At 37.9% G+C, this 12,014-nt stretch overlaps 1 protein-coding gene across 1 annotated transcript in view; it reads right to left on the bottom strand.

The window, feature by feature from the left end:
• DROSHA (drosha ribonuclease III) overlaps positions 1-12,014 on the bottom strand; it is a 119,483-nt gene that overhangs the window by 66,731 nt on the left and 40,738 nt on the right. Inside the window, exons 11-13 of the mRNA XM_052659038.1 lie at positions 8,504-8,575; positions 6,802-6,883; positions 5,495-5,569 (exon numbers count right to left, since the gene is read on the bottom strand). Of these exons, the coding sequence (XP_052514998.1) occupies positions 5,495-5,569; positions 6,802-6,883; positions 8,504-8,575 (229 nt within the window). The remainder of the gene's footprint in view (positions 1-5,494; positions 5,570-6,801; positions 6,884-8,503; positions 8,576-12,014) is intronic.

Here is a 12,014-nt window from a genome sequence, read left to right as displayed (position 1 = left end):
CCCTCTGTGAGCCATAGCCAAAGAACTACTTCTCCAAAATGAGACAATTTCCAAAAATCAATCTGCTAGACAGTTGATTTGCAAAACTGATTTGGGATTCTCAAAGTTTTACTAGAGCAATGATATAAGCAATCAACAGGCTTTCCCGTAACTGCAGCCTTTCTATCTTGAATTATGCCCTGCCCTAGCCCTGACTACAATCAAGATAAAACCTTAAACTGACTCTAGGAGAGCTCATACCAACTGTCTAACTACTAAAGGTAGAGGTAGGGATAAGGAAAGGAACAAAAATTGAGAAAACTCTTATGATATCAATAAACTGGTTGTTCTGTGATTTGACTTCTGGTAAACTGACATGCACTGAAGAATCCTTGGTTTAGTCTATTAGCTAAACCTTGCATAAATTTATATAAAGCAACTGAGACAGCTGACTTCAAAGCAGGTCCACTGAGGAACTAGAGAAAAATTGTAATGACTCATAAACTTTCAATCTATGTATTTCAACCTGTTACGAACAAAAAGCCGATGAGAGTAAGAGGACCACGAAATACCTGAAGCACTATAAAAAAAAGCTGTTCACTCTCACAGGAGTTCAAGTAAGAGGCAAATATTAATAATAACAATGAGATAGCTTTTTATGTATCAGATGCTAGTAAAACCCAGTGTGGGCAGATGTATCGGAAAAGGGTGGTGTCAAAAATGCTGGTTAGAACTACAAACTATGTCCTTTCTAGAGAAAACTTGGCCAACTCTTTCCAAATCTAAAATGTGCATACTATCTTAACAAATAATTACTTCTAGAACTACACCTTATAAAAACACACAAACGCAAAAGAATAGATGCATAAGACTATACCTGAAGTATTTACATGTAACGGGGCAGAGCGGTATGGGCGGGTGGTGGGGGGAGGGGGTTGCAGAATAGAGACTTCCAAAATACTCCTTACTACAGGAACTGTAAAGAAAGAAACCCGATGTCTATTCATCTATAGAATGCCACACAGGTGTTAAAAATTAAGGCAATGTATGTGTGTGCGTGTGTGTGTGTGTGTGTGTGTGTGTGTGTGTGTCCCCGACTCTCTGTGACCCCATGGACTGCAGCCTGCCGGGCTCCTCTGTCCATGGGGTTCTCCAGACACGAACACTGGAGTGGGCTGCCATTCCCTTCTCCAATGCGAATTTTAGTAGTAGTAGTTTAGTCGCTCAGTCGTGTCCAACTCTTGTGACCCCACAGACTGTAGCCTGTCAGGTTCTTCTGTCCATGGGATTCTACAGGCAAGTATACTGGAGCAGGTGGGTTGCCATTTCCTTCTCCAGCATATTTATATAGAGGATGTCTGAAACAGCTGGGTAAAAAGGTCAAGTTGTGTAACATGTTTAGTGTTATCTCACTTAAAGAAAAAAGTATAATTCTCTGTATATAAGTTAAAACAAATACAGATCAAACCACTTATAGCACCTACTGATTCCCACATGTCTAGAAGCTGGTGTTCACTTTTTTACTTCATATACTTTTGTACTGTTTATATGTGTGCATGCACACACACACACACAGAGTGGACACAATTAAGGGCAAAGGTAACACTTCAATTTTGTCAAGAAAGAATGGTGTTTTCAATAAATGGTGCTAGTCAACTGGATGTCATATTGAAAATAATGAATCTTGACCCATATCTTATGTTATTTACAAAAACAAATTTGAGACATATTATAGGACTAAATTTGTAGAAAACATAGGAGAACATCTTGATGACCTAGAGGCAGGCAAAGTTTTCACAAACAAGAGACAAAAAGCTCTAAGCAAAAAGGAAAAATAAGAATTAAAATTAAGAATTTCTGTTCATCAAAAAAAAAAAATCACCATTAAGATGGTGAAAAAGCAATCACAGAGAATGTATTGGCAATACATATATTGGCCAAAAGACTCGTATAATAAGTATATATAAAAAATACCTACAAATAAACAAGAAAAAGGCAAATAAAGCAACAGAAAAATGAACTAGAGGCTCAAACAGGCACTTCAAAAGTCAACAAGGAAAAAACAAAAGTCAACAAGGAAATGGTCTATGTATGAAATGGTGTTCCATTTCATTAGTCATTAGAGAAATGAAAACTAAAACCATACTGACACCTCTGATGCTCATCAGACTAGCTAACTTGAAAAAGAAAAAAAAAACGCCAAGTGTTGGTGCAAATGTGGAATAACCTGAACTCTTATCTATACTGCACACGGGACAGTGAAAAGGTACCATCATTTTGGAAAACTGTTTGAAAGTATCTACAAAGCAAAATTTAAAAACATCCAGAATTTCCACTCCTAGGTATATATCCACTACAGGAAAGCATAAATATGCACATCAAAAGGCACGTACAAGAGTTTGTGAACATGCGTGCTATCTGAAAGAGCCAAAAACTAAAAATATACAAATGTCCATTAATCACAGACAGGTTAAATACATTTTAATTTAGTCACACTGTGTAACACGATACAGCAATGAGAATGTGCCAACTACAGTTAACTATAACAGGTATTTCAAAAACAAAATAAAGAAGAAGATAGAAACAAAAAATATATACAATTCTAATTTTTATAGTTCAAAAACATGTAAAACTAATACATGGTATTTTCAAGACAGAATAGAGGTCGCCTTAGGGAGTCGAGTGTTGACTAGAAAGGGGCTCTTCAACGCTGGTAATCTTGAGTGAGGGGCTGCGTACACAGTCATATTCACTTGGTGAAAATGCACGGAATCTTATGACAAGAGCACTTTTCAGTATTTGTGTTCTACTTCAATCAAAGGTTTATTTTTCAAAAATGAGAGACAATACCAAAGAATGAGTGAAAACCACATTCACTTTCATTAATAACAAAATATATGAATATTTAACTAACGCACTCTTATGACCAATTAAATAAAGTCTGTAAACAAGTATTTACTGAGCCCCTGCTATGTGCCAAGGAATATGTTAGTACTGATACAAGACTGACAGTTAACGCCTCAGCCTCATGGAGCTACAGTTGGAAGGAAGGAAGCAAAGAAACAAAGTCCAAAATGTGAAGGAGACTAATAATTCATTTTCTACAGTGGCATAAACTGACGGGATTCTTTTGATAAGAAATATCATGGTCTTTAAAAAATATCCATCTACCGGATGAATTACTAAAAATTAGGATGCAAAACATGTATCAGTATGATGACTAGCATGTAAAAAAGTTATGAAGGGAAAAAAATGAAAATATACATCAAAACAGACACGCCATTTTGAACTCACCATTTTCTAAAGATTTTTAGTGAAGTCATATTGTGAAAAACAAATCAACCATAATTTGCCATCCAATAACAAACTGCATTTTATATAGAAAAAGGCATTTTTCTGTATCCTTCTGAGTTTTTTTTTAAGTAAGTATAGTTTCAAAGAAAGTCTAATGAAAAAGTCAATTCTGTTTAAAAATAAGCCAAGAAATCTTTTTCTTTACAACAACCTGTGTCATCCCTGCATAGTTACGAGAAACATTTTGTGAGAGTTGAAATCCCACAAAGTAAATACCTGACACAGGATTTTTCTTTAAGATGATTTTAAAATAAATGTCCACATTCCCTGAGAGATTTGTTTGGTCATAAAATTCCTAGAGGCAGATAGACACAAAAAGGAAAGGCTTTTCAACAAACTCACTCTAATACCATTTTCTCATAAGTTTACCATTAAAGCTCCATTACAAAATCAAAAAAAAAAAAGGACCTCTCAATAAAATGAAACCAGGGGACTTCCCTGGCGGTCTAGTAGTTAAGACTCCATACTTCCACTGCAAGGGGTTGGGGGAGTGGTGATGGTAAGAGGGCCACAGGTTCCATTCCTGGTCAGGGAACTAGGATCCCACATGATATGTGGTACGGCCAAAACACAAAATAAAAAAATAAAGACAAAAAGAAATAAAATATGCAGATATACAAAAGAAAATGTTTTGAATGCATTTTCCAAACAAAATAAACATTAACAATAATACTAAAAATATGATTAATGCTATGTTAAAATAAGCCACCTTGACTGAATGGACTGAGGAGAGGATACCAAGGACAAAAGCTGGAGGAAAATCTACACTAGAATGAATAGATGAGATAAAAGCCACAAAGGACAAATCAGAGAGCCAGAAGGCGAGTAAGGAGCGCGAAGCAGGCAGAACACACTAAAAGCCCAGGTATCATATCAGGGAGGAGATGCAACTGAAGCGTGTCCACTGGATTCGGTCTGACATCAGCAGCTACAGTGGGGTGAGGGCATGTAAGGGGGAGTGGGATGCCATAGCAAAGCCAGGCTGTGAACAGCCCAGAATCCAACAGGCTCCTGGACGGCTTCTGAGGCATGGGGGAGGCAAGTGCTCCCCCACGTTCATGAGGAGGGGAGCATGAGCGTGACGCTGAACTTGTGAACTGCTAATATGTAAATGTGGGCAGAAAGCTGACACGCTGAAAAGCTCCCCAGCTGAAATTATAAACCACAGATTTATTGCAGCAGTCATTTTTTTTTTTCCCTCCTGTATCACCGAGAGGCCCAAATTATCAGAGAAGAAAAGGCAAATGGTTGAACTGACATTTCCACAGAAGGTGGTGGTTATTAGCACAAGGGGCTGAGGCCACCAGAGCTGAGAAACAAAAGTCAGAGGATAGGACTGAAGCAGGAAAGCAAAGAAAGGTGGCTGCACACATTGAGAAAAAAGAAGATTCAAGCAGAAGCAAAGGGAACAAGGAAATGAGGAAATGGAAGTGTAAGTGGATGGCACCAGAAAGTGAGACGCGAGAAGGAGAGTCCAGGGAATAATCCACTTAGGACGGTGAAGATTTTACAAACAAAAAGGCATCCAAAGCCCGACCATTTAAAAAAAATTCTAGGTACAATGCCATATTTCACAGCTAGCCTCTTGACAAAAATTTTAAAAAGTTAAAATAGTGCTTTAAAAAACACAGCAGTCATATATTTACTTATATATAGGTAATATAAATATTATATGTAATTAAATATATATTTCATTTCATGAGAATAAATTGTTCTTCACTATAAAATGAACAAAAGTATATGTCAAAAAAGAAAAAACTCCCATAATACCACTATCTTACTACAACTGTTACTGCAGTTATTTTTAGCATAGTTATAATCATATTGTTTATAAAATTTCATATATTGTTTTGTAATTAACTATATGCATTTTTAAAGCCACATACATTTTTCCACTTTAATTTTAATACTTGCATGACATTTTATCAAGTAGACTCTTAAAATTTTGAAATCAATTCTCCCACTGCTTATCTAATTTGGGGCTATCATAAATTATGCAGGGGTATAAATCAGCATGTATAATATTACATTTTCATGCCTCACGGGAGAAGTAGATAATTAAGTGTCTGAGGTGGGAAAGTTGTCCGTAAAGATTGAAAGGAGAATGGCTTATTTTCAGATGTACAATCTCACCAGGTCACTGACAAGCCAAAAGATTTACCTGGAAGAAATCTTACAAAACGTGGCATGAAATGAAATCTTGGACAGCAGGGAGGACTATCTTCAAACAAAGGACCTAAAGCAAACAAGTGAAAAGGAAAGAAAAAATAAATAAAACTGCCTTGAGAAACAAACACTGAAACTTAATTCCCAAGATTTATGATAACTACAAAAAAGCACCAACACCAACAGAAGTAGGGACATAACAAACACTGCCCCCACTCCTACTCAATAGCTAAATCAATCAGGTAGTAACTGCCACAAACATCCCATGAAGACTGCAGTGAGGAGACCCCCCCAAAGAAAGGGAAGAATGAAAGCCCCAAGGATATACACAGTATATAGCATATACAGTAAAACTAGTTTTAGAAATTCAAAGCTATAAAGATTTTTGTTATAACTGAACTACCGCATGATAAATATGCTTGTGTTTTCGCTGAGTCCCATTTCAATCAATACAACTGGGGGATAAAACAGAAATACTATTCAAAATTTGGTTTGAAAAGCTGTTCATCAACAGACTGTTTTAAAAATAAATAAATGTCTGATGGAATAGAGGCATTTCCAAGAGTGAATTATTATCCAAGAACCAAGTATCAAGTTTGGAACTGATGTAGCATACAGTGTCGGAGAAGGCAGTGGCACCCACTCGAGTTCTCTTGCCTGGAAAATCCCATGGATGGTGGAGCCTGGTGGGCTGCAGTCCATGGGGTCGCTAAGAGTCAGACATGACTGAGCGACTTCCCTTTCACTTTTCACTTTCACACATTGGAGAAGGAAATAGCAACCCACTCCAGTGTTCTTGCCTGGAGAATCCCAGGGACGGGGGAGCCTGGTGGGCTGCCGTCTATGGGGTCGCACAGAGTCAGACACAACTGAAGTGACTTAGCAGCAGCATACAGCGTGTGTGTGTGTTAAGAGTTAACTAAAGTTCTGTTTTAATGAACTGTCATTTTGGAAGAAGTTTATTACAGTAAAATCCAACAGACTTAAGATATTAACTAATGAGATTTCCCCAATGCAGATAAATCAAGGTTAACATAACTGATACCATCTTCCTAGCTACCAGTTACTTAAAAATTAATGGTAATCCTCCATAATGGACATGGTCCATCTGTAGTTAAATGAGACCCATAACAACTCATTTATGTCAAATGATAAGAAGCATGCCTATGAATAATAAACTTTTCCCTGCAGTTCAAAACTGAGAGGAATTTCAACTATGTACCCTCACTTTTTTATAAGAGTTTTCACATAAACCACAACATTCTCCCACAAGCACTACACTTTTCTTTAAATTCTATTTACCTTTGAGATTCCAGTCATACAATTCCAAAATATCTCTGAATAGGAATAATGAAAAGAGTTCAAGTCCTTTCACACAGAAATTCTGAAAAATAAACCAGAAACTCAAATTACTGTAGTACTGCAACTATATATTAACTGATGCTTCAGCTTGTTTTAGTCAAGTGTTTTAAAAAGTGTCTAATGCAACTGTACTAAAACAGTTTAATTTCCTAAAAAACTTGGCCACTATCCTATAGTAGCTCAGTGTCTTGAAACATTAATGAACTAAGCAATAATGTCATTAGAATTCCTAAGAAAATGTGGGCTTGGCCCTTCTCAATGTACAAATAAAGTGATGTGAAATTTAAAAATCAAAGTCTCTTTTATGTCATATTTTTTTAACCCAATTATAAAACATACCAGAATCTCTTAGGGACTTTCTGTTAATTCAAATTACACACTGAGCAGCCAGCTCTGATAGATGTGCCCCCAGCACCGGCCCCCCCCCCACCACCACCACCTCTGCTCACCTCCACCCCTCAAACACACCCACAATCACTATTGCCAAGTTACCATAAATTAGAGGTCTCTGTGCCAAAAAAGTTCCAGCTCTTAATGAAGGCAAATAAAGGGCTACGAAAAACGACAGAACTTTGTACCAAAATTTCTGCTGTAAACAAGCTTAACAGATGATATATCTGCCAGTGAGACTTGTCTCATAATTCTTCCTCCTACTTGTTTTGCTTGGGGTTCATAAATCACCCTGCGTGAGATCACGCCAGAAGCCATCAACTTTTACAATAGCAAATGAAGGCTTATGACCTTAAAAATCAAAAGGAAGTAAAAAAGCCCTTCCAAGCTGAAGAATGAAGGGGCGGCCCTTTCTCCTTAACTCTTTTTGAAAGACAGGTAGAATTAACAGGACTTGCCCAGAATGAAATAGGTGCAAACTAAGCATGTGTGTCATGCTCATCAATCCCCATGGGTGCTCTGCTGCCCTCAACAGAGCCACACTGTTAAACAAGGTTTGCAAGAGGAGCCAGGGGCTCAGGAAATCGACCCCAACTCCAACACAATGTTAAGTGCACAAGCTTGTTTGCTGTCTAGTTGTTATTTCTTAGTGTGATTTGTTGACACCACTAAAGTCAAGATCAGGCAATGAATCATTCTGAGATTCACATTAATCTTGCTTTGGAATTTTAAACCTCTTGCATATATTTAGATAAATCTGCTGCTGAGCATCCGCAGTGAAAAACAATTAGGAAAAATATGTAAATATATGGGAAGAAAAATGAACCAAGCATTGATCTTGTCACTGGAGATAATGAATAAGATTATTCCAACAGTTATCAGATTCAGTTTCACTTTTCTAATTTCCTCTCTGATAACAACCAGTAACCAAAAGCTGTCCCTTGTCCAAAACAAACTAGAAGCAGATGTAATGTTACCATCACGTAACTTTCAGTAGCAGCAACAGAGGAGAAATGGGTTCAAAAATAGGTCAAAAAGTTGGAAAATGACCTGAATTTTAACCTCGTTCCTAAAGCTACATCTGACTACAGTTACGTCTGACTGGTCTTTTTCAACAGTGAACACAGTACTTTAAGAGTATCCTTATGGTAAAAAGCCAGCACTGGTCAAGTTCAGTGCTTTAAAGATATATAACTATGGAATAAACAAAAGAGCAAACTGTATCAAGCTGTTAAATAATCTTCTCTCTTACCTCAGGCATCATCTCTTCAATGAAGTGAATCGTGTAGTCTATGTTGAATCTAATTACTTTACACAGTGGAATCTGTAATAATAAGAAGGAGAGGGTCCGTTTCAAAATGCCTACCTGTGCTCATCACTGTACACATGTTGGCTACCTGACCCAGAAGGCCATGAACCAAATGAGAAAGTTTCACCTTAATCTAAGCTGCTAACAATACTGCACATGAAGCTTGACCACAACTGCTGGATTTTAATGCAAGAACCCAGCTGACCTGGTCTCTACAGGAAACCTGCATAATGCTGGTGTTTAATTAACTGTATTAGCAGCAGCAACACAAACATGACAAGAACTCATTAAATCCAAATATATTGCCTCTAAAGAATTAATAAAACCACAAATACTTCTTTCTCTCAGGTTTTTAAAACCTTTCAGAATCTTCTGCTCTTCAGGCAGATCTGGGATAGCAGGCGGACAATTCATCAGTTACAGACTCATAAGTCACTGAAGTACACACAACTCATGCTGCCTTTCTGGCTCTGGAGCAAAAGCAATCATGGCAATAAAAATAATAATAGCTAACACTTACTAGCTAGGTAGGCCCTGTTTTACTGTTTCATATACTGTCACTCATGTAGCCATCCTGTGAGATAGGTACAATTATTCTCCCTAGTGTACAGTGGAAGAAACAAAAAACAGAGAATCAGATACTTTGCCTAAGGTAGTATGTATGTGTGTATGTGTTGGTCACTCAGTCGTGTCCGACTCTTTGCGACCCTTAGGACCATAGCCCACCAGGCTCCTCTGTCCATGGGATTCTCCAGGCAAGAGTACTGGAGTGGGTTGCCATGCCCTCCTCCAGGGGATCTTCCTGACCCAGGGATCGAACATGTGTCTCTTACATCTCCTGCACTGGCAGGTCGGTTCTTTACCACTAGTGCCACCTGATAACAGGTATCTGGTGAATTAGAAACCCTTGCTCCTGACCCCACTTCTAAGCCACTAGGGTATCCATCTCTCATTATCTGTCCTAATACTGTCCTAATAATATCTGTCCTAACACTCAGGGTATGTGTGAAGATGAAGGAAAGCTCAGATGAAATAAATCCACATCTGTCTTGCTTTACAAATGTATCATCAGATACCAGCCTAGTGCCCAGATTTAAGAGGTTTTCTCTAGGCCTATTTCTGAATGAACGGAGGACTGAGAAAGGGAGGGGTGTGAGGTTACAGCAGTGGTTTGGCTGAGTAGCTGGGGAAAATAATAGACTCAGAAGCCCTAGAGATGTGTTAAGTAGGCTTTTCTGGCCACTCGATCTGTCCATAAGACGATTTTATATAAATGTCATCGTTTTTACAAACCACAGCAATTAGAAAGAAGCAAATTTTAATTCCACCAGCAAAAGGAATGGTAAGAAAAACAAACAGTCTTACAATGCCATCTACTGGAAATCTTTTTCTCAGAAATGAAGTTTAGCTCTTAGGTACTTTTTTTTTTTTTTTTTGAAGGATAGTGGCTAATTTAAGTGAAATTCATAATTAACTTTAATAAGAGATCCATTCTCAACTTTCTTGTGGTAATGGGTTCTAAACCAGCTGAAGCAACATGCTAAGGCCACTATCATTTTTAAGTTCTTCTTTCTTCCTACAAGCATTTAAAAATATTTGAGCATAGTTTATGAATAATTTGTACAGTTATTCACAGTTTTAAAACACATTACTAACAACCTATAGATCCATAGATACTCTAAAATAGGCCACACCCTCTATCTTTTAAAAAGGAGGGGATCTAAGAGAAAAGCATGTAAGCAAGCATAGAGTATGATACAGTGTAACCTGTCAATGCCATTAAAAAAAAAAACAACAAAATATTAAATAGTATAAAGTACAAAAGAATCAAAGAGGAGGTAACATTTGAGTTGAGTCTTTAAAGACGAGAAGGAATTTTCCAGATCATTCAGAAAATTAATTGGGAAAGAAAAAGGTGTTTGTTTATTCTTTTAAATTAATTTTTATTGGAGTATAGTTGCTTTATAATGTTGTGTTAGTTTCTACTGTATAGCAAAGTCAATCAGTCACAGATATACATGTATCTCCTCCCTTTTTGATTTCCTTCCCATTTAGGTCACCACAGTGCATTAAAGAATAGGAATTTAGTTTCTAGCAAGACAGAGAAAAAGGAGCTGGGGCCAAAACAGGTCATTTAGCTCTTCAGTAGTGAAATGAATGGAGACAGAGACACAAGGAAATTCTAGAAAGTATGAACCATATTCTGCAGAGCTTATAAACCAGGTTAAGGATTCAGAGCTATCCTTATGGCAACAAGAAGTCATTCAAGTAAAAGACCAACACAGTTTCACATGGTTGCTGTGTAAACAGGGTGGGAAGGGTGTACAGAGGAGCAAGGCAAGAGACCAGGAGTCTGATGGAACAACCCAGGAGCCGAATGAACAGAAGTCCAAAAGAGGAAGGGGAAGAATTTTAGATATAGGAGATGGGATGGAAATACACAGCAACCATTCTGACCTGGAAATGAGAGAGGAGAGAGAACAGAGGATAATTTCCAGGTTTCTAGCCTAAGGGAATAGATAGGCCAGGATGACATCAAAACAAGGAAGTTCAAAGTGTGTAATCCTAAGTCCCTTAAACTCAGTATGTAGAGAAGATGACCAGTTCAGTTTCACACAAGCTGAGGGTGAGGTACCCAAGGGGACATCAAGGTGGGTGTGTCCAATGCGCAAATCTAAAATGTGAGTGTGAAGCACAGACCTGTGTGTCACAGATATAAATATGAATGTCAGAACATGCATGAGAGGAAAAAACATGGGTGACACTGCATTACGTGGGGAGTGCATTCAGGAGAGAAAAGGATCAGAGCCCTTGGGAAGAGTCAAGAGGCAGAGAAAGAGCAGAAGTGTATACTTTACTCCTTCCGCTCTGTGCAACAGCAGCTCTACTGATGATTAATGCAACTACAGTCCCTTCCTCAATGACTTCAACTAAAATCTCTTTGAGGGACTCCTTCTTTAACCTCTCCTCTTACACATGCTGTATTTCCCTTGGGGCAGTCACCCATACCACTAGAGCCCTTCTCAGACACACAAATTTGGGAAGGCAGAGTCTCCCTTTCTATTCAAACTGTCATCTCTAAGACTCAAAGAGATCTTGTCCTTTTCCTGTATATTGGGAACTCAGTTGATCGAGAGCTCAGTCGGCCAATCAAACAATATAAATGCCCTTGATCTTTTCTTAAACATGTTTGAGTAGTGACTAACACTAACTCCATCTCATCCTACCAGAAACAAACCAAAAAACCATTCCTAAACTTCTATATTCTAACTCTACTATTTCCAGGCACTAAATGACTACAATCCAGGACAGTGAGGCCATTGGAAATGCAAAGCCAATTAAGGCAGCAGGGAAAGGATCATGGCATTTCTTGGTGCTTTTAAGGGTGGGATAAAATATTACGTATGTACTACACAAATCTAGGTAACCATAGTTATGTTATCGAAGTCCTTAA

This window comes from Budorcas taxicolor, chromosome 20 (genome assembly GCF_023091745.1).
Source record: "Budorcas taxicolor isolate Tak-1 chromosome 20, Takin1.1, whole genome shotgun sequence".
NCBI lineage: Eukaryota > Metazoa > Chordata > Mammalia > Artiodactyla > Bovidae > Budorcas > Budorcas taxicolor.
Note: the sequence above shows the minus strand (reverse complement) of the source record. Positions and strands in the feature narration are given on the sequence as shown.